The 21,946-nt window shown below is 44.6% G+C and overlaps 1 protein-coding gene across 9 annotated transcripts in view; it reads left to right on the forward strand.

Annotated features, from left to right (window-relative positions):
• SBF1 (SET binding factor 1) overlaps positions 1–18,511 on the forward strand; it is a 196,203-nt gene extending 177,692 nt beyond the window's left edge. For all 9 annotated transcript variants that reach the window (XM_068275900.1, XM_068275902.1, XM_068275905.1 and 6 more), the window contains 9 exons: positions 83–268; positions 370–496; positions 594–724; positions 869–1,096; positions 1,940–2,047; positions 3,619–3,833; positions 11,934–12,021; positions 16,027–16,158; positions 16,253–18,511. In XM_068275900.1, coding sequence (XP_068132001.1) covers positions 83–268; positions 370–496; positions 594–724; positions 869–1,096; positions 1,940–2,047; positions 3,619–3,833; positions 11,934–12,021; positions 16,027–16,158; positions 16,253–16,351 — 1,314 coding nt within the window. In that variant the 3' untranslated portion in view covers positions 16,352–18,511. The remainder of the gene's footprint in view (positions 1–82; positions 269–369; positions 497–593; positions 725–868; positions 1,097–1,939; positions 2,048–3,618; positions 3,834–11,933; positions 12,022–16,026; positions 16,159–16,252) is intronic.
• The last annotated feature ends 3,435 nt before the right edge of the window (positions 18,512–21,946 follow it).

Raw genomic sequence — 21,946 nt, forward strand, 5'->3', positions numbered from 1 at the left:
TCTTAGAAACTAGCTCCTGCACTTTTGTATAATTTTCCTTACACGGTATGAACAGAATAATGTAGAAGCCATTCATTTTTAGGTGGTGTCCCTGGTCCAGCTTTTGTCTGATCCATACTACCGAACTATTGAGGGTTTCCGGCTTTTGGTGGAGAAAGAATGGCTTTCATTTGGTCACAGGTTCAGCCATCGTGGTGCACATACTGCGGCCAGTCAGAGTAACGGTTTCACACCTGTATTTCTGCAGTTCCTGGACTGCGTTCATCAGGTAACTTATTGTAATAATACATATTCAGAACATAAGTGTTGTGTCTAGTCATTAAGATTTTTGGGGATGGTAATTTCACTTTCCTCCTATAAATCATACAGATCCATCTGCAGTTCCCCTCTGAGTTTGAATTCAGTCAGTATTATTTGAAGTTCTTGGCATATCACTATGTGTCAAACCGGTTCCGCACCTTCTTGTCGGACTCTGACTGTGAGAGAATAGAGAAAGGTGAGAACAGCAAACATGATATTAAAGATGTTTGAGCAGAGAAGTCATTCTTTTCAGTTGATGATGTTCTGCCTTTGTTCTTATGTTTACCTTGTAGGAATTCTGTATGAGGAGAAAGGTGACCGAAGAGGTCCTCAGCTCTGCAGATCTGTGTGGGATTACATGGAGCGGCTGAACAAGAAGACCCCAGTGTTCTACAACTATATGTTCAGTCCTGAGGATGGAGAAGTAAGGCCAGAAATAGATTTGTATTCCATAGGAGAGAAATTAAACCAAGGATATGTTCTGAGTGTGCAAAATATGCTTTGGACACTTAGTGGAGTGATGTGGTCTCATGGGCAAAGTCATACAAGAAATCATTTTGTTTTGTAGGTCTTGCGTCCCCACAGCTCACTGTGGGGTCTTCGTGTGTGGGATTATTACACCCATGAGGCTCTGAGTGAAGGACCCTCTTATGACTGGGAGCTTGTTCAGGGAATACGGCATGAAGAACCCGAGAAAACGGACAGCTCTGCCCCACAAACCAAGCGCAAGATCATTTGGCCTTCTTACCATGCACCACAACGTGTTCAACCAGATGCCATCACTTGCTTGTTAGAGGTCAGCTTATCAAAGTGCAAAATCTAAAATTGAAAGGATATAGCGTTCTAGCATTCACTGCATAATTCCACTTTTCTCCACCATTTCCTAGTACTAGGGGGTTTAGGAGGTGCCCAGTATCAAAGATAATGATATAAAGAATCTTTATTCTTGAATAAAAATTGTTTTCCAGTATATTGGTGTTATCCATCTGAAGAGGTTAGATAACTTTTTTTTTTTTTTTAATGATTTGTTTAGTACATCATCTTTCATACTGTGTGCCTCCTAAACACAGTTGTGTTTACCTGGCTTACACCCCCAAACTATTTGTAGCTTAACTACAATTAGAAAAGATTGGAGGAGAGCAACGACTCAGGTCTGGAAAGATCTGGAGAACTGAGCAGGAACGGTTATTTCCCTGTAGGCACAGAAGGTGGTTTGCAGGATCTGCAACCAATCGTTTGTGAGTACTCAATACCCACATTTTTTTTATATATGACCTAACTATACTGCAACATTAGGCTCCTGATTTCCCTTTATTCCATAGGCCCCAGGGTTACTTACCAAGAAATCGGTGTGACCTAAACTACATATACATTTCCTAGCACTGACTTTCTTATAAGCCACTTCTAAATGCTGAAATGTATATAACACGGTAAATCCCACCTCTCTGTATATTGCTGTTTGGTGTTGTCATGTTTCCAAAAGGGTGCAGAATCAGCTCTGAGTCCTGAAGAAAAATCATCATTAGAACTGCCTCTCTAAAGATGTTGCCTCCTTCCGGTGGGGATTTAGTAGTAAAAAGACTTGTTGCTTTACAAAAAGAGGAGGAAAGTGTCTGATCATGTGTTTTGTTTATTGCAGGAGTTACAGAATTTGGAGATGGATTTGCGGCCTGTACCGGAGCGCTGGAAAGAAACTTGGGATAAGGTTAAAGCTGTCCACAGGACAGAGATCCGACATGAGAGTAGAGTGAGTATGCCTGTGCACATGTATTATTATTATTATTATTATTATTATTATTGATTTGTATTCAGTGGCGCAGTACAAAGTAGGAAAACAAACAAGGGGTACATAATGATACTGACAATGATATAAATCAGATACGGACACTGGAACAAAATACAGAACTGGTAGTTACAATGACAGACGTAACATGATGAATAAAATGTATAACCGAGTGCAAGCTGTGAAATGAATAACAAAATTCAAGACACAAAAGGGTGAGAGCCCTGCCCTTGCAAGCTTACAATCCAAAGATTTATCATGTAGTTTATTTTGGCTCTTTGCTGTGCATTGCAATATATTGTCTTTGTACAGTTTACGGTTAAGTTTGCCAATAAGTACACAGTGTTCCGTTTGGGTATAAAAAAAGGTTTATACAACTGGAGCTCAACCTAATTCGTACACAACTAATACATACATCCCGGGGGTATGCAGGAGCGCTCCTCCACCCCCAATGTTGATGCTATGCCTCATGGGTCTATTGCTAGGTTTGGTTCTTTAGGGCATACTGTTTATATGCAATTACAAAATAGACATTTTTTATATTTTAGTATGGGACACTTAGGCTCCTACACCATCAAAATTGGGATCTGTCACATCCACCTTATGGCCTGTGGACTTTAGAAACAAGAAGTTTTACCTTACATTTTTGTAACCTGTTTAACATTTAGAGCCCCTTTCAATTGGGTGAGTTACGATCTTAAAATCGGATCGCACGCCCTTTTCCGGCGTTTGGGAAATCGCAGGTGCATTGTGATTAACACCATCAGTGTGCCCCTTTTCCACTGTGCACGTTGTGATTTTTCCCAAACCACAATTGCACTGCTGTTTGCAATTTTTCTGTGATTCTGCTTATGGGAATGCATGAAAATCACATATCCAGCACGGTGCTGTGCATTTTTCATGTGATTTTTCCCTATGTGGCATGAAGCCCCCCTCCTTGTCTCCTGAAAACTGCAATCAAGCAAAACATAACGACATGTAGCACAAAAAAATCAGGACACAAAGCACGGGTAATCCCATTACAAACAGCTGCAACTCACAATCAGATTTTCAATAGAGAAGGGCTCTAATGCTGGGGATACATGGTAAGATACTTTCTTATCAATCGAGCCGCTGATGGCTCAATTGATGATTTCCAGCAGATCCGATGACCCGCCGGATCGACTCCCCACTCGATCCCCACGGGCAGACAATAGTGGGGAATCGAGCAGAAGATAAGGAGCGCCCGCGGGGATCGATACAGGCGCTGGCGGGGATGCGCCAGGACCGGCGCAACTGTCTTACCGTGTATCCCTAGCATTAGATTTCCTTCATGTAATGGAATATAACATTTTGATGACAAAATGACTATGGTTGTTGGCAGCTAGTCAATAATATGCTAGTCATAAAATATAACACAAATTGTATTCTCCTTGACTGGCTCAAAGCCAAGCAGCATACAGTTTGGATTGTATGCAAGCTGGAATTATTTCCACCTCAATAACCTCTATTGTTTTTCGCACAGTTTGACTCACTGGTCTTTGTCTTTCATACAGAAATCGAGTGCTCTACTGATGTCATCTAATGTGTCCTCTCAGCGCCATTCATTGGGCATTTATCTTCAGGAGAGTGGTGTGGGGTCTACACTCAATCTGAGCTTAGAGAGTGGTCCAAGCACAACAAGCACTCCATCCAGTGGTGGGAAACTGGGGGCTCGCAATAGCACCAGTACATTATACAGCCAGTTTAACACTGCAGAGAGAGAAAACAGGTAACTGTGCACCATTACATTGTGTTGTATTCATTTACTTAGAGCATATCTCATTGTCTATGGCAGGGGTGCCCAATAGATCAATCACGATCTACCGGTAGATCGCGACCGCCTATTTGGTAGATCGCGGCCAGGTGGCCGCGTCACTTTAAATTTAGTGGCCAGCAGCTGTACGCCTGCTTGGATGACACGACTGCGTGTCATCAGATTCTGCTGCCGGCCAATCAGAATGCAGTGGAGGAGAGCGAGGCGGTGCGGCTGGAGAGAAGGAAGCAGCGACGTCATGGCTGCCGGGGGCGGCGCTGGGCGCACTGCATCCACGCAGGCTGCCCGGTGCCCGCCGCAGTGTTCCCTCAGTTTCTGTTTATCTGAACTCCTGGAGGGGAGACTAGGATGAGTCCCAGACACCGCCGCTGGAACTGGAGGGAGGTAAGTGGCCCAGGCACCTACACCTAGCTATCTATACGGAAGGCACCTAACTATACTATACCTGGGTACCTATACTGAAGGCCCCTACACATAACTCATATAACTATACTATACCTGGCTACCTATACTGAAGGCAACTACACTATACCTGGCTAACTATACTGAAGGCACCTACACCTAACTAAACTATACCTGGCTAACTATACTAAACCTGGCTACCTATACTGAAGGCACCTACACCTAGCTATCAATACTGAAGGCACCTACACATAACTATACCTGGCTACCTATACTGAAGGTCCCTGCACCTAACTATATTATACCTGGCTACCTATACTGCACTTAACTATACTGAAGACACATATATGTAGCTACCTAAATGTTGGTAGATCTCCTTGACTCTGAAAATTTAAAAGTAGCTTGCGAGCCGAAAAAGTGTGGGCACCCCCGGTCTATGGTATACTCCCAAGGTGAGAGCTAATTGGAAATATTATTTTAAGTTTAAACATATTTGTATTACAGTTTCTAATCAAAAGGTCTGGCAGAAATGGCTGTAGAAGTATTTATTTTTGTGATTTTAAAATGGGGACACCTTAATCCTTGTGTGATCAAAAATTTTCATAGCTAACTTACTGTAACTAGTTTTCCACTGAGGAGTTTTCCCCCTTGAGGACCAGAGCAATTTCAGAGCGCTCCTTCCATTCATTCACCAATTACTTTATCACAACAAAATGATCTATATCGCCACCAATTAGGCTTTCTTTGGGTGATACGTTATGCTAAGAATTATTATATTCTAAATGCAGTTTAACCACTTAAGGACCGCCCCCAGCCGATGGGCGGCGGCAAAGTCCGGGCCCAAACGACCGCAATACGCCCATCGGCGGGGGCGGCTGCGGGAGTGGCTATGCGGCGATCGCGTCATTTGTGACGCGATCAGCCGCCGGGGACTGGCTCCGCCCACCGCTCGCTGTAACCCGCCGGCCGTTCGGAAGCGCCGGCGGGTTACTAGCTGCCCGATCGCCGCACGGAAAGTGTATAATAGGCTTTGTAATGTATACAAAGCCTATTATACTGGCTGCCTCCTGCCCTGGTGGTCCCAGTGTCCGAGGGACCACCAGGGCAGGCTGCAGCCACCCTAGTCTGCACCCAAGCACACTGATTCCCCCCCCCCTGCCCCCTGATCGCCCATAGCACCCCTCAGATCCCCCCCCTGCCCACCCCCCAGACCACTGTTTGCACCCAATCACCCCCCTAATCACCCATCAATCACTCCCTGTCACTATCTGTCAACGCTATTTTTTTTTTTAGTCCCTAATCTGCCCCCTACTCCCTCCTGATCACCCCCCCCCCACCCCTCAGATTCTCCCCAGACCCCCCCCCCCCCCCCGTGTACTGTATGCATCTATCCCCCCTGATCACCTGTCAATCACCCGTCAATCACCCCCTGTCACTGCCACCCATCAATCAGCCCCTAACCTGCCCCTTGCGGGCAATCTGATCACCCACCCACACCAATAGATCGCCCGCAGATCCGACATCAGATCACCTCCCAAATGCAGTGTTTACATCTCTTCTCTCCTCTAAACACCCACTAATTACCCATCAATCACCCATCAATCACCCCCTATCACCACCTGTCACTGTTACCCATCAGATTAGACCCTAATCTGCCCCTTGCGGGCACCCAATCACCCGCCCACACGCTCAGATTGCCCTCAGACCCCCCCTTATCAATTCGCCAGTGCAATATTTACATCTGTTATTCCCTGTAATAACCCACTGATCACCTGTCAATCACCCATCAATCACCCCCTGTCACTGCCACCCATCAATCACCCCCTGGCACTGCCACCCATCAATCAGCCCCTAACCTGCCCCTTGCGGGCAATCTGATCACCCACCCACACCAATAGATCGCCCGCAGGTCCGACATCAGATCTTCTCCCAAGTGCAGTGTTTACATCTCTTCTCTCCTCTAAACACCCACTAATCACCCATCAATCACCCCCTATCACCACCTGTCACTGTTACCCATCAGATTAGACCCTAATCTGCCCCTAGGGCACCCAATCACCCGCCCACACCTCAGAACGCCCTCAGACCCCAGCCCTGATCACCTCGCCAGTGCATTGCTTGCATCTATTTCCCCCCTCTAATCACACCTTGAGACACCCATCAATCACCTCCTGTCACCCCCTAGCACACCTACCCATCAGATCAGGCCCTAATTTGCCCCGTGTGGGCTCCTGATCACTCGGCCAAACCCTCAGATCCCCCTCAGACCCCCTTCCGATCACCTCCCCAGTGCATTGATTGCATCTATTTTCCCCTCTAACCGCCCCCTGAGACACCCATCAATCACCTCCTGTCACCCCCCTAGCACTCCTATCCATCAGAACAGGCCCAATACATCCTGTCATCTAAGAGGCCACCCTGCTTATGACCGGTTCCACAAAAATTGCCCCCTCATAGACCACCTGTCATCAAAATTTGCAGATGCTTATACCCCTGAACAGTCATTTTGAGGCATTTGTTTTCTAGACTACTCCTCGCGGTTTAGGGCCCCTAAAATGCCAGGGCAGTATAGGAACACCACAAGTGACCCCATTTTAGAAAGAAGACACCCCAAGGTATTCTGTTAGGTGTATGATGAGTTCATAGAAGATTTTATTTTTTGTCAAAAGTTAGCGGAAATTGGATTTTTATTGTTTTTTTCACAAAGTGTCATATTTCACTAACTTGTGACAAAAAATAAAATCTTCTACAAACTCACCATACCCCTAACGGAATACCTTGGGGTGTCTTCTTTCTAAAATGGGGTCACTTGTGGGGTTCCTATACTGCCCTGGCATTTTAGGGGCCCTAAACCGTGAGAAGTAGTCTAGAAAACAAATGCCTCAAAATGACCTGTGAATAGGACGTTGGGCCCCTTAGCGCACCTAGGCTGCAAAAAAGTGTCACACATGTGGTATCACCGTACTCAGAAGAAGTAGTATAATGTGTTTTGGGGTGTATTTTTATACATACCCATGCTGGGTGGGAGAAATCTCTCTGTAAATGGACAATTGTGTGTAAAAAAATCAAATAATTGTCATTTACAGAGATATTTCTCCCACCCAGCATAGGTATGTGTAAAAATACACCCCAAAACACATTATAATACTTCTCCCGAGTACGGCGATACCACATGTGTGGCACTTTTTTGCACCCTAACTGTGCTAAGGGGCCCAAAGTCCAATGAGTACCTTTAGGATTTCACAGGTCATTTTGCGACATTTGGTTTCAAGACTACTCCTCACGGTTTAGGGCCCCTAAAATGCCAGGGCAGTATAGGAATCCCACAAATGACCCCATTTTAGAAAGAAGACACCCCAAGGTATTCCGTTAGGAGTACGGTGAGTTCATAGAAGATTTTATTTTTTGTCACAAGTTAGCGGAAAATGACACTTTGTGAAAAAAAAAATTAAAATCAATTTCTGCTAACTTGTGACAAAAAAAAAAATCTTCTATGAACTCACCATCCTCCTAACGGAATACCTTGGGGTGTCTTCTTTCTAAAATGGGGTAATTTGTGGGGTTCCTATACTGTCCTGGCATTTTAGGGGCCCTAAACCGTGAGGAGTAGTCTTGAAACCAAATTTCTCAAAATGACCTGTGAAATCCTAAAGGTACTCATTGGACTTTGGGCCCCTTAGCGCAGTTAGGGTGCAAAAAAGTGCCACACATGTGGTATCGCCGTACTCAGAAGAAGTAGTATAATGTGTTTTGGGGTGTATTTTTCCACATACCCATGCTGAGTGGGAGAAATATCTCTATAAATAGACAATTGTGTGTAAAAAAAAATAAAAAAAAAATTGTCATTTACGGAGATATTTCTCCCACCCAGCATGGGTATGTGTAAAAATACACCCCAAAACACATTATACTACTTCTCCTGAGTACGGCAATACCACATGTGTGGCACTTTTTTGAAGCCTAACTGCGCTAAGGGGCCCAAAGTCCAATGAGCATCTTTAGGCTTTACAGGGGTGCTTACAATTAGGCACCCCCCAAAATGCCAGGACAGTGAACACACCCCACAAATGACCCCATTTTGGAAAGTAGACACTTCAAGGTATTCAGAGAGGAGCATAGTGAGTCCGTGGCAGATTTCATTTTTTTTTGTCGCAAGTTAGAAGAAATGGAAACTTTTTTTTTTTTTCTTTTTTGTCATTTTCCGCTAACTTGTGACAAAAAATAAAATCTTCTATGAACGCACCATGCCTCTCACTGAATACTTTGGGATGTCTTCTTTCCAAAATGGGGTCATTTGGGGGGTATTTGTACTTTCCTGGAATTTTAGCCCCTCATGAAACCTGACAGGTGCGCAGAAAAGTCAGAAATGCTTGAAAATGGGAAAATTCACTTTTGGCACCATAGTTTGTAAACGCTATAACTTTTACCCAATCCAATAAATATACACTGAATGGTTTTTTTTTTTATCAAAGACATGTAGCAGAATAACTTTCGCGCTCAAATGTATAGGAAATTTTACTTTATTTGAAAAATGTCAGCACAGAAAGTTAAAAAAAATCATTTTTTTGCCAAAATTCATGTCTTTTTTGCTGAATATAATAAAAAGTAAAAATCGCAGGAGCAATCAAATAGCACCAAAAGAAAGCTGTATTAGTGACAAGAAAAGGAGGTAAAATTCATTTAGGTGGTAGGTTGTATGAGCGAGCAATAAACCGTGAAAGCTGCAGTGGTCTGAATGGAGAAAAAGGCTCTGGTCCTTAAGGGGCGAAAAGACTGTGGTCCTGAAGTGGTTAATGTGGAAAAATATGGAAAAAATATTTGCCCAATTGTCCCGGTTAATATAACCTTTTAAATTATGTCCCTATCACAACGTATGGCACCAATATTTTATTTGGAAATAAATACACTTTTCGGTTTTGCATTCATCACTTATTACATCACTTATTACAAGCTCTTATTTGCAGAAAAAAATAAATATACACTCCTGGCATGCATATTAAAAGTTTAGTCCCTAAGTTAATTATGTATTTATTTTTTTTTTGATAGACTAATATCTACCTCTCTGGGACTTCTGATGAAGTCCTGCAGGGCGTAGATATACCGTCCACAGTGCGGTAACTTGTTAAAGGGAAGATTCAGGGAGGGTGGAGAAAAAATAAAAATCAATTTCCACTTACCTGGGGCTTCCTCCAGCCCGTGGCAGGAAGGAGGTGCCCTCGCCGCCGCTCCGCAGGCTCCCGGTGGCCGACCCGACCTGGCCAGGCCGGCTGCCAGGTCGGGCTCTTCTGCGCTCCAAGTCCTGGTACTTCTGCGTCCCACGCCGGCGCGCTGACGTCATCGGACGTCCGCCGGGCTGTACTGCGCATGCACTGCGCATGCGCAGTACAGCCCGGCGGACGTCCGATGACGTCAGCGCGCCGGCGTGGGACGCAGAAGTACCAGGACTTGGAGCGCAGAAGAGCCCGACCTGGCAGCCGGCCTGGCCAGGTCGGGTCGGCCACCGGGAGCCTGCGGAGCGGCGGCGAGGGCACCTCCTGCCTGCCATGGGCTGGAGGAAGCCCCAGGTAAGTGGAAATTGATTTTTATTTTTTCTCCACCCTCCCTGAACCTTTCCTTTAAAGCAAATCTGTAGTGAATTGCATATTTATTTTGATACTCGCCTATGGAGAGGGAAGGCTCTGGATCCTAAAGAGCCTTCCCGTTCCTCTCACGGTCCTTGTATTCCAGTGCTGTTTCTAATTTGCCACCTCCGGAAGCGTGTGTGTGTGTGTGTGTGTGTGTGTGTGTGTGTGTGTGTGTGTGTGTGTGTGTGTGTGTGTGTGTGTGTGTGTGTGTGTGTGTGTGTGTGTGTGTGTGTGTGTGTGTGTGTGTGTGTGTGTGTGTGTGTGTGTGTGTGTGTGTGTGTGTGTGTGTGTGTGTGTGTGTGTGTGTGTGTGTGTGTGTGTGATCTATCACATTGTAATTGAGTGTGGTTATAGATAATGGCTCATTGTGGATCAAAGAACATGAACACATTACATGGCTAATATCAATCATTTCTTGATCTCTTTTCTACTTTTTAACTACTCATATTGTGATGTATTGATTTATTTTTTTACCCCCTACTACTATTTTTCAGCTAAGTTCCTCTTTGAGTGTCTCCTTACTGTGCATCTTGAAATGTCCACACTTCTTTTCTATAGAGAAGTCTGAATGTCAGCTGATCTTATTCGTGGCTTTTTTCTTTGCATTCTGAACAATTCTCCTAGCAGCTCCGCTTGAAATTGATGTTGGTCTACCTGACTGTGGCTTGGTGTCAACAAAACTTCCACTTCTTTATGACGGTTTTGACACAATAGCATTCTCAACTCTTTGGCTATATTTTTATTTCCTTTTTCTTTAAAGTTAAACAACCTTCTCTCTCAACTCCTTTGACATCAGTTCTTTTGCTTTCCCCTTGGCTGAAATGTGCAGGTGACTGTCAAGAGCCCAGAATCTCACTGACTTTGTATGCATAGACTAATGTAAATCATTTAAGTCGCAGATGTGGGCAATTACCCTTAACCTCTTGAGGACTGCAGTGCTAAACCCCCCTAGTGACCAGGCCATTTTTAGTAAAATGTGCCACTGCAGCTTTAAGGCTAAGCTGCAGGGCCGCACAACACATCACACAAGTGATTCCCCCCCTCCCCCCTTCTCCCCACCAACAGAGCTCTCTGTTGGGATCTGATCACCCCCAGATTGTTTGTTTGTTTTTTTACAAATATTTTTGTTCCTGTTTTTATTTAAAAAAAGTATGTTCCTTTAAATATATTCCCTCCCTCCCCACAGCCAGCCAATTGTGGTGATCGGCTGTCATAGGCTTCTGTCTATGAGAGCCAATCGCTCTCCAGTGTCCCAGGGGGACAGCAGTGTCACACGGCTGTCCCCAGTACAGCGCTGCTGCCGATCGCAGCGCTGTACACGTAAATAGATGGCGATCATGCCGTCTAACAGTCTCCCGAGCCTGAAGGCGGGGCGGAGCTCTGCCCCCCAAGCAGGAGATGCGCGCGCAGCCTGCGCGCGATCTCCTTCATTAGCTGGCCCCAGGACTTTACGCCAATCTGCGTTAGGCGGTCCTGGGGCTGCCGCGGTGGCCACGCCCATCGGCGTGACGCGGTCGGCAAGAGGTTAATGTCCAATTAACTTGTGTCTATCAGTTTTTGATTATCAGACCAAAACTTCAAGGGAATGTAAACCTTTGATCAAGGCCATTTTGGGTGCGGTATGTAAACTTATGAGTACAGCTGTGTATGGACAGTGCCATATAGCAAGTGTATGGACAGTTAAAAAAAAGCACAAGAACTAGCAGACTGGCATGACAGTAACCAGCAACACCACATACATAAGTTTTTTTTTTTTTTTTTTAAATTTATTTATTATTTTAGTATATTTAGTCACCCTGCTTGAATCTGTCTAATATCTGTGCACTACCACACAGTCTATTTATACAATTTCTCTTGACTTGAGGCAATTTAAGGTAGTAAGTCTCCATGAAGTGTGTGGTGAGTGGATGCTGTAGCTTTGTACCACATCAAGCCACTGAAGATCTGTGTCCACCTTTAGGGTACTTCATGGAAAATGTCACCTATTATTTTACTTTTATAAATGAACATTTCATTTTTGTCATTTCAGGTCATATGAGGGGACATTGTATAAGAAAGGGGCATTTATGAAGCCATGGAGACCACGGTGGTTTGTGTTAGACAAGACAAAACATCAGGTATCATTTTTCACCTTATCTATGAAAACCTTTTATTAAATAAAAGTACAAAACCTAGGGCAAGGAAAGTAATATTAAGGTCAAGTTAATCAGGAACAAGTTATTTTACGTTTGTTTTTGTTTTGTTTTTTTTGCTTGGAAAATTCCAAAGGTTGGTTTTAGTTAAAGAGGAATTTCAGCCTAAACAAACATACTGTTGTTAAGTTACATTAGTTATGTTAATTAAAATAGAAAGGTAATATAATCTCTTACCCACCCTGTTTTAAAAGAACAGGCAAATGTTTGATTTCATGACGGCAGCCATCTTTTTGGTTGAAAGAAGGTGACAGGGAGTATGAGACACAGCTCCAACTGTCCTGTGTCCTGATCACCCCTTCCAGTTGCTAGGCAACGTCAATAACATAGGAAATCCCATCATGCTTTGCACAGCATCAAGGAAAAACCGCCCGGCAGTTTTCTTTGATGGGTGGAGCTTAGCTAAAAATGCAGCTAAAAATTATGCTTTGGTAAGAAAATCAAAGTTCTGATGCTGTGAAACTGTTAAAGAAACACCAAGCCTTTTCAGTTCTGCTGAGTAAATTTTTAGTCCAGAGGTTCACTTTAAGGCTAGATATTGGTTAGGATAGAATATACATGAGATTTATGATTTTACCCCTACATTGGACATCATAACTGGTATGTGATATAAAGCAGGTGAGGGTCTCTGTGGGCAGAACCTGGGCACCTACTGCTCCTGTATTCACTGCAACTGTCTCCCGTGCAAAATGTACACCAAGAGGGACTGATCGGAGACAGACAAGAAAATAGACAGCCCCAGCATCTCCTGCACACTCCCATCTGTCTTGTGTAAAGAATGAGTAATTGCACTACAGTCATAGATACTGTAGTGCTCAGAAGTGATTTCTTCTTCATGTAGATGTATCTTTTACACAAAACCATATACTGTTTCCATGGTTTTCAGCATTTGCTCTGAATTCCAGTAGCTGCAGGCTGCCTTTTATAGTTGCACAATGGTCTGTGTAATGACATATACATTTTTGTATTGTTACCCTTTATACAGTGCTGTATTCATATACCGTAGACACAATGGGTAGGTGGCGACTAGAGCAATATTAATTTTAATTCACTTATGCTCTGAGATGCTTGTGTACACTACAGATGGTCAGTGAGTTCAAAAATTGTTCTAGTTTGCATGTAAATCGAATGCAGAGTGTTTGCTGCTTGAGATTTCATCAAGGGGAAACACTTTCTGATGAATTTGACTGGCCCAATTATAAGCATTCAATTTGCATGGAAGCTGGAATTGTTTGCATCTTATTGTGTATCTGTAATTTCACTAATAGAGATTGCACTGGATTCATAGAATCCTACAAACAGCTGTTACAGGAGCTGCATTCCATCTGTGCCTGCTGCAAGCACTGCTGGGATCTGACATGTGCATCTGGAAAGTATTCACTGTGCATCACCTTTTCCATACACACAACACCCGATAATGACTACGTGAAAAAGTTTACTTCAGGTTTGGTAAATTTGTCATGAAGCTCAAAATTGAGCTCAGGTACATCCTGTTTCCTTGATGTTTCTGCAGCTTAACCTCCTTGGCGGTAATCTCGAGCTAGGGTCGGGCGGAAAACCGCAGCTAAGAGTGGTAATCCCGACCTCTGCTCGGTGCAGAGTATAGCGCGCTGCAGTGTTTCTACATACCTCCCAGCGGATCCTGATGTTGAAGAAAAAAGAAAAAAGTCTGCGCTTAGGAAAAAAAAAAACAGAGTTATAAAGATTTAAGTGGAGCGCACTGATAAATGGCAGTCTGTAACTAGCCTGAAAATCAATTATGCAAAAAGTTCAGAAGCGCTCACGGCTCAAAGACCACACAAAGTTCAGTTTATCAGAGAGTCACCATCCAGAGGTTTAGAACCTCTGGATGGTGACTCTCTGATAAACTGAACTTTGTGTGGTCTTTGAGCCGTGAGCGCTTCTGAACTTTTTGCATAATGGATCCTGATGTTGGCCGCCATTCTTCTTCCTCTCCTCCGGGGCTCTGCTTCCTCCTGGTGAGATCGCCGGCTGTCGTCATGACGTCATGGTTGTGGAGCCGCTGCAGATCTCCCTGGCAGCATGATTTTTTCCAGGCTTTAGGGTCTGAAAGGGTGCAAAAGAATTGCACCGCTTTTAGACCCTAAAATCCGGAAAGAATCATAATGCCAAGGGGGTTAACCTTTGTTACTTTGTGCCCCAGGATGAATTATTTTGCTGTAATAGCTGCCAAACCTTTAGCTAGCACTAGGCTAGCTAGTAAAGGTGTCCGGCACACCCCAATCCCGCCAGTTTATACATTACCCAGCCTGGCTCCAGCGATCGAAGCAGCCTTCCCGGACAGCTCCGGTCTTCACTATGGGGAGGATCGCACATGACGTCATGACGTCGCCGACATCATGCGCAAACCCGATCCTTCCCATAGAGAGACGGACCTGTGAATATGGACCTGTGCAGGGAGGCTGCACGATCGCTGGATCCAGGCAGGGTATAAACGGGGTATCGCAGGGGAAACACTTGTACTAGCTAGCCTAGTGCTAGCTAAAGGTTTTGCAGCTGTTACTGCAAATTAATTCATCCTTGCCCGACACAGTGTCTGGCATACCGCTAAGGGGGTTAATTTGAGTCCACCTGTGGTAAATTCAGTTGATTGGACGTGATTTGGAAAGGCACACTACTGTCTATTTCAGCTCCCACAGTTGACAGTTGATATCAGAGCACAAACCAAGCATGAAGTCAAAGGAATTGTCTGTAGACCTTCATGACCGGATTGTCTCGAGGCACACATCTGGGGAAGATTACAGAAACATTTCTGCTGGTCCCAGTAAGCAAAGTTGCCTCCATCATCCTTAAGTGGAAGAAGATCAAAACCACTAGGTAATCAAACTAAACTGAGTGATCGGGGGGGGGGGGGGGGGGGAGGGCGTTAGTCAGGGAGGTGACCAGAGGGCCTCTGCGGAGAGATGAGAACCTTCTAGAAAGACAACCATTTCTGCAGCAATCCACCAATCAGGCCTGTATGTAGAGTGGCCAGACCAAAGCCACTCCTTAGAAGGCACATGGCAACATATCTGGAGTTTGCAAAAAGGCATCTAAAGGACTTTGACCATGAGAAATTCTCTGTTCTGATAAGACAAAGTTTGAACTTTTTTGTGTAAATGCCAGGCGTCACTTTTGGAGGAAACCAGGTACTGCTCCTCACCAGGCCTATACCATCCCTACCGTTCAGCATGGTAGTGGCAACATCATGCTGTGGGTATGTTTTTCAGTGGCAGGAAACTGGGAGACTAGTCGGGATACAGGGAAAGATGACTTCAGCAATGTACAGAGACATTGTGGATGAAAACCTGACCCAGAGCACTCTTGAACTCAGACTAGGGTGACGGTTCATCTTTCAGCAGGACAACGACCCTAAACACACAGCGAAGATATCAGAGGAGTGGCTTCAGGAAAACTCTGTAAATGTCCTTGAGTATCCCAAACTTTAATTCGATTGAACATATCTGAAGAAATCTTAAAATGGCTGTGCACCAACACTTCCCATCCAACCTGATGGAGCTTGAGAAGTGCTGCAAAGAGGAATGGGCGAAACTGGCCAAGGATAGGTGTGCCAAGCTTGTGGCATCATATTCAAAAATACTTCAGGCTGTAATTGCTGCCAAAGGTGCATCAAAGGCTGTGAATACGTATGTACATGTGATTTCTCAGTCTTTGTTTTTAATAAATTTGCCAAAACTTCAAGTAAACTTTTTCATGTTGTCATTATGGGGTGTTGTGTGTAGAATTCTGAGGGAAAAAATGAATTGAATCCAGTTTGGAATAAGGCTGTAATATAACAAAATGTGGGAAAAGTGATGCTCTTTAAACACTATCGCACTGTACTTTTGCATACAGAAATAGGAAATCTAGTCTTCTATGTTATTTGTGTTGTACTGCATCTCTAACATTATTTCCTTTCTTCCTTATTAGCTGCGCTACTACGAGAGTCATACAGACACTGAGTGCAAAGGAGAAATAGACTTGGCAGAGGTAGAGTCTATATCTGCAGGTACACCAACACTGGGTGCTCCCAAAACGGTGGATGAAAGGTCCTTTATTGATGTAAGTCTAAGTAACAAATGCTTTCTGTGCTTTGAATTCATTGTTTTCCATTCAACCTTCTTTCATAATGTACCCTTTTTTTTCTTTTGTGCAGTTGAAAACAACGCGGCGAGTGTATAATTTCTGTGCCACAGACCCTGTGTTGGCTCAGCAGTGGATTGACAGGATCCAGAGCTGCCTATCTGATGCATGAGGCTTGAGCAGTATCACCCAGAGATGTCAGAATGTGACTGTAGTACTAGCAGGTCTGGGATACCACATGGGAGCCTAAAGCTTGTCAGGCCTGGGTCAGGTTGGTATTTTCCAGAAACCGTAGGAGAACATCTTGGCTTCCTCCATCACTTCTACGCACGATGTATAAGAATTCATTGAGTTATTAGGGCACACTGGAGGCTCATGAACTCCTCACACAGGAGCAAGGAAGGTGGCTTGCAGTCATCTGGATTTTCAGACACCGTAATCCTCAAGAAAAGTATTCGCCAAAAAGTATGCAAAGTATTTTCTGAAAACAATGATCACAACAGCGGCCTGGTGCCAATATAAATTTAATTTGAGTTTTTCCCAAAATGGACAAAAACACTTTCTTTCCCATTAATCTTCAGTTTAAGTGACCTCTTTAATATCCTTGAACTGGATGGCATCTGGTTAGTCTATTCTTTGTTTAGGTGTTGCATATTTTTGGTTCAGCTATCATTTTCATTCTTAACTTATTTTATAACCGTAAAGATATGGACAGTAGACATGCACTTCTTTATCTTATTGGTAAGCCTGGATGATGGAAGAGTTTGGTGTAAACCACACCTTTCTGAGCTTCAGAAAACGGTTTGTCATACATCACAAAGGCCCACCATCAATTAAAGGAGATGACATTTGGCTGTACAAGGGGCTTCACCATATGGACGGACGTTTGCACAATGGAGTTTTATTGTCCAGTCCTCATGCACTGGTCCCCCGCAAGGGTTTGGAGCTCGATTCTTGTGTTCCAACTGTGACTTAGGAGAACAGGTGACAACCACTAAAGACAATTACTGTTACTTGTATGTCATAGGATTTTTTTGCTTGCTTATTTCTTCCTGGTGTACAGACTGTAATAAAAGGGAGGAAACTCGTGTGTAAACAATTTCACAAAAAAAATGTACAAAATCAGAGAAACCCTGTGAATGAGCCCCAAGGAATTCTGGACCACCCCTATTATCACCAGAAATGTGATGTTATCAGCCAGTCAGCTGTGCATATGTGTAGAATGCAGCAAGGGTGCCACCTTGTGTTTAGTGTGTACAACTGCAAATAACAGGACATTGTTAAACTGCTAACGGTATTTTAACTCTGTGGTTATTGTACTTCATTTAATAATAATTATTATTGCTGTATATTGCTGTATATAGAGGAATGTCCAGAGCAGCATGAAAGTGATGGAGAGGTCAGATGATGCGGTTTTTAACTTTTTCACTGCAAAAATGTTTTTATGTTGCTGGGCAGCCCCGTTTCACAGTGGGATCTGCACAGTCATGTTTCACTAACTAGCCATGAGCTCTACATTGTTAATCTATGTAGCATACATGATGTGTATGTGTGTGGGCATTATGGTAGCAGTAGTTTGTGTGGGTAATTCGCTGTGAGTTAGAGCAGTGAGAGAATGAACAGCGCAGATAGTGATAGTTGTAGATGGAAAGACAGAGGAGTCCATTCTGTAATATAGACACATAATGCTGCAGCAGATGTTGCTGCACGAGTCATTGATGTCCATAGTGTGCATAGCATGGCTGGGTTTTTCCATTATCCATTCTGCAACATGGACCCAAATATTTTACAGATCCAGAATAGTTGAACATGCACTTCCTTATTGTATAGCTACTGTATTCCAAGCCATTTAGGGCTGGTTCACACAGATGCTTGGCAGCGTTTACCGGCAAGCGTTCGGGACTCGTTGGCTAAACGCTCCCATTCAAGTGAATGGGAGCGATTAGCATTGCGCGGTTACCGTCGATTGCGCAAACGCGGCGTTCCGATCCCGATTTAACACGTCGTTTCGGCCGGCCCTAGAAGCAGCATGTGGCGTCCAGGGCCGTCTAGCCGCCGCAGCTTCTGTTCCCCTGCAGGGACGAGAAACGCCGATCGCGACGCGAAGCCGAAAATCACCGTACCGCCGCCCCCGAACTAGACGTCACATGACGCCGCGGCTTCCCAGCCGCCTGAATGCCCCCTGTTGTCCGTCTGAACCAGCCCTTAAGCAATGTAATGCTCAGGCCCTTAACTATGAAAATCTAATTGGGTTAACTGCTTCCTATTGTTATAAACGGTTACTTTTCATGTTCAGGATTGAAAGTCCAACAGCATAAATTGGTTTTAAGTATTTTTGTTTTGTTTGTTTCTTGTTATTTGTATTGCCTGTTCTATCTTGCCTATGACCTGTAGTTAATTGTAAATGAAGAGTGCACCGTCTGAGTATATTGTAACAGTTTATACTACAGTTCATTGTAAATTGCTATCTTTTTCCATGGATCTCACAGTAGCTGCCTGGCTGAGTTTTTTCTGATGGGTTAGATATCAGCAGTTTCCTTGTCCCAGAGGTATGTGTGGCTTTTCTTCCTATCCCAGTAGCTGCAGCATAACCCCCTACACAGCATCTGTCAGGCTCCTCCTAATCCACTCATTTATTATAGAAGAGATACCATGGCCAGAGCATTTCTCATTAGCGCAAAATCTTATACATTTATTTTACTAATATCTGTCTGTGGGAAAATCTAGGCATAGACCTCTCATGGTAAGAAATATGGAAGTGAAGGCCTTGGTAACTGTAAGCAGGGGAAGGCCAATGAGATGTTAATTATCCCAACTTGCACACAGATTAATGTAAATTGTATGTAGCTTGGATCTGAGCTAAGTAAAAACATCAGGAAGTGCATTTGATGTGCTCAGTGCTAAACTGCATACAAGGTGGAATAATCAGCAACTCATCAGCCATCTCTAGTGTTCACCAGTCATTGATGGAAACGTAAGCTTGATCGGAAGGTTTTAATTGAAAGCACTGAAAATGAAAGTACATTAATAAAAAATTAAAAATTGAGGGAAAAAAAATCAGAGTTAAACATTGTAGAAGCTCTAAATGTTTTCATTTATGTGATTCGGCTCAGATGCCGATATTAAATTCACATCTGAATCCCCCTGCCCTGGCAATGTGCAGCAACGGGGATTCAGATGTGATATCTGGAATAAGCTCACCGCAGATAAGAAGCAGACTATGAATTTCAATAGACTGTCATTCCGCTTTTAAATTTGTGTGCAGGAAAACTGAGCGAATCAGCCCACATGGAGACAAAGCCTAAGGTCACAGTGGGACGTTGCGTTGTGTCCACAGGAAGACAATGGAATAAAAAAGTCGTATTACACATTAAGTAAAAACATGCAAAAGAGAGAGCGCTCTGAATGACAAATAAATAGGAGCATCCACTGTGCCATAAACGGGTCTCACCTGTTCAGAAATGGCTGCTCATAGGACACAGCCTCTGATAGTGTTTGTCCCTTTAGGGGCCAGGCTCACGATCCAGCTCCAGGCGGGGAATCCGGAGGGCCACCAGGGAGTCACATTCTCAGGGAGGCTGTAGGCAGGCCAAACGTTAGATCCTGGCGTGCGCTCACCTTGCGAGACTAAACAGGAGTGAGCGGCGTCTATGCAATGTCAGTGGCGTACGTAGTATCATGCGGCTAGCAGATATAACCGCTGTGACTTGCCACAAATAAAATAGAGTGGTGAGGTAGTAAGGGATAAAAAGGGGCTTACTTATTAGTAAAAATGACGCGTTTCTCAGAGAAAACATTCTGTTTCATCAGGCTAAATGATGAAATGGAGAATATTTTCTCTGAAAAACTTGTCATTTTTACTAATAAATAAGCCCCTTTTTATACCTTACTACCTCACCACTCTCTATTTTATTTGCGGCAAGTCACAGCGGTTATATCTGCTAGCCGCACGATACTCCTCAGTACGCAACTGACATCGCATAGACGCCGCTCACTCCCGTTTAGTCTCGTGAGGTGAGTGTGCGCCATAATCTAATGTTTGGCCTGCTTACAGCCTCCCTGGAAGTGTCCAAACTGAGAATGTGACTCCTTGGTGGCCCTCCGGATTCCCCGCCTGGAGCTGGATCGTGAGCCTGGCCCCTAAAGGGACAAACACTATCAGAGGCTGTATCCTATGAGCAGCCATTTCTGAACAGGTGAGACCTGTCTTTAGCAGGGTGGATGCTTTTATTTGTCACTCAGAGCGCTCTCTCTTTTGCATGTTTTTACTTTCTCTAGTGCAGGGGTAGGGAACCTATGGCTCGGGAGCCAGATGTGGCTCTTTTGATGGCTACATCTGGCTCACATACAAATCAGTAGGGGTTGATTCACTAAGCTACACTGATTGAGCAGCACAGCTTAGTGTGGCAGCGCAAAAAACATTTTCAAATTAGGCTCACTAGTGCTGTGTAACTTACTCGCACTTCCCCCAAAACGAACGGCTGCTCCAATTGTCCCACTCTGGACCTTGTTAGGTCCAGTGACTTTGTATGACGAGATCCCCACACTGATTGGCCCAATAGGCTTCGTGTTACTTGACAGGCAGCCTATTGGGCCAAAGTGCGGTGATCTCGTCCTACAAAATGAATCAACCCCCAAGTCAGCTGGCTAATTGTACAAGCTGTTAGTCGGCATTTCTCCTGTCTGGGAAATTGCTGATACCCTAGAGAAGCTAAAGACATGTCTGACACTTCTGCTGCCTGGCGGAGCAACTGTATGCACATGACCATGGCAACAGGGACGTGAGCCCTCTGCTGAGCATGCGCACTGTCCCAGATTGAAAGATATTGTATGGCTCTTATAGAATTACATTTTAAAATATGTGGCTTTTATGGCTCTCTCAACCACAAAGGTTCCTGACCCCTGCTCTAGTGGATACTGAGAGCTGCCTAAGGAGGATTGTCCGATCGCACCAATAAGGAACTGTCTACATTCCCGATTTGCATTGTGCGTATTATACATTAACCTCCCTGGCGGTAAGCCCGAGCTGAGCTCAGGCTATGCCGCCGGGAGGCACCGCTCAGGCCCTGCTGGGCCGATTTGCATAATTTTTTTTTGTTACACGCAGCTAGCACTTTGCTAGCTGCGTGTAACCTCCGATCGCCGCCCGCCGATCCGCCGCTATACCCTTCGCCGCAGCCGCCCCCTCCCCCCCAGACCCCGTGCGCTGCCTGGCCAATCAGTGCCAGGCAGCGCCGTGGGGTGGATCGGATTCCCCTTTGACGTCACCCCGCCCCGTCGCCATGGCGACGGGGGAAGCCCTCCAAGAGATCCCGTTCTTTGAACGGGATCTCTTGATCTCCGTTCGCCGGCGGCGATCGGAGGGGCTGGGGGGATGCCGCTCAGCAGCGGCTATCATGTAGCGAGACATTGTCTCGCTACATGAAAAAGAAAATTTTTTTTTTTAAAAAAAGGTATTTGCTGCCCCCTGGCGGATTTTAACAAACCGCCAGGGAGGTTAGGGCTGTCTTGCATTGCATACAGTTAATGAAAAGTATGCTTCACTTTACCTGTTAACGTGTGTGTTTAGAGGTAACGCCCTGCATGCAGTGCACACCATACTGCATTGCTACCGCCACACTATGAACTATATAAACAGTGCAATGTAGTGTGGTAAACTGCATTACAAAGTGGCTGTTAAACCACTCCACAATGCACCACTGTGAACAGGGCCTAAGGCAGTGATGGCTAACCTTCGCACTCCAGCTGTGACAAAACTACAAATCCC

Source organism: Hyperolius riggenbachi, chromosome 3, assembly GCF_040937935.1.
Source record: "Hyperolius riggenbachi isolate aHypRig1 chromosome 3, aHypRig1.pri, whole genome shotgun sequence".
Taxonomy (NCBI): Eukaryota; Metazoa; Chordata; class Amphibia; order Anura; family Hyperoliidae; genus Hyperolius; species Hyperolius riggenbachi.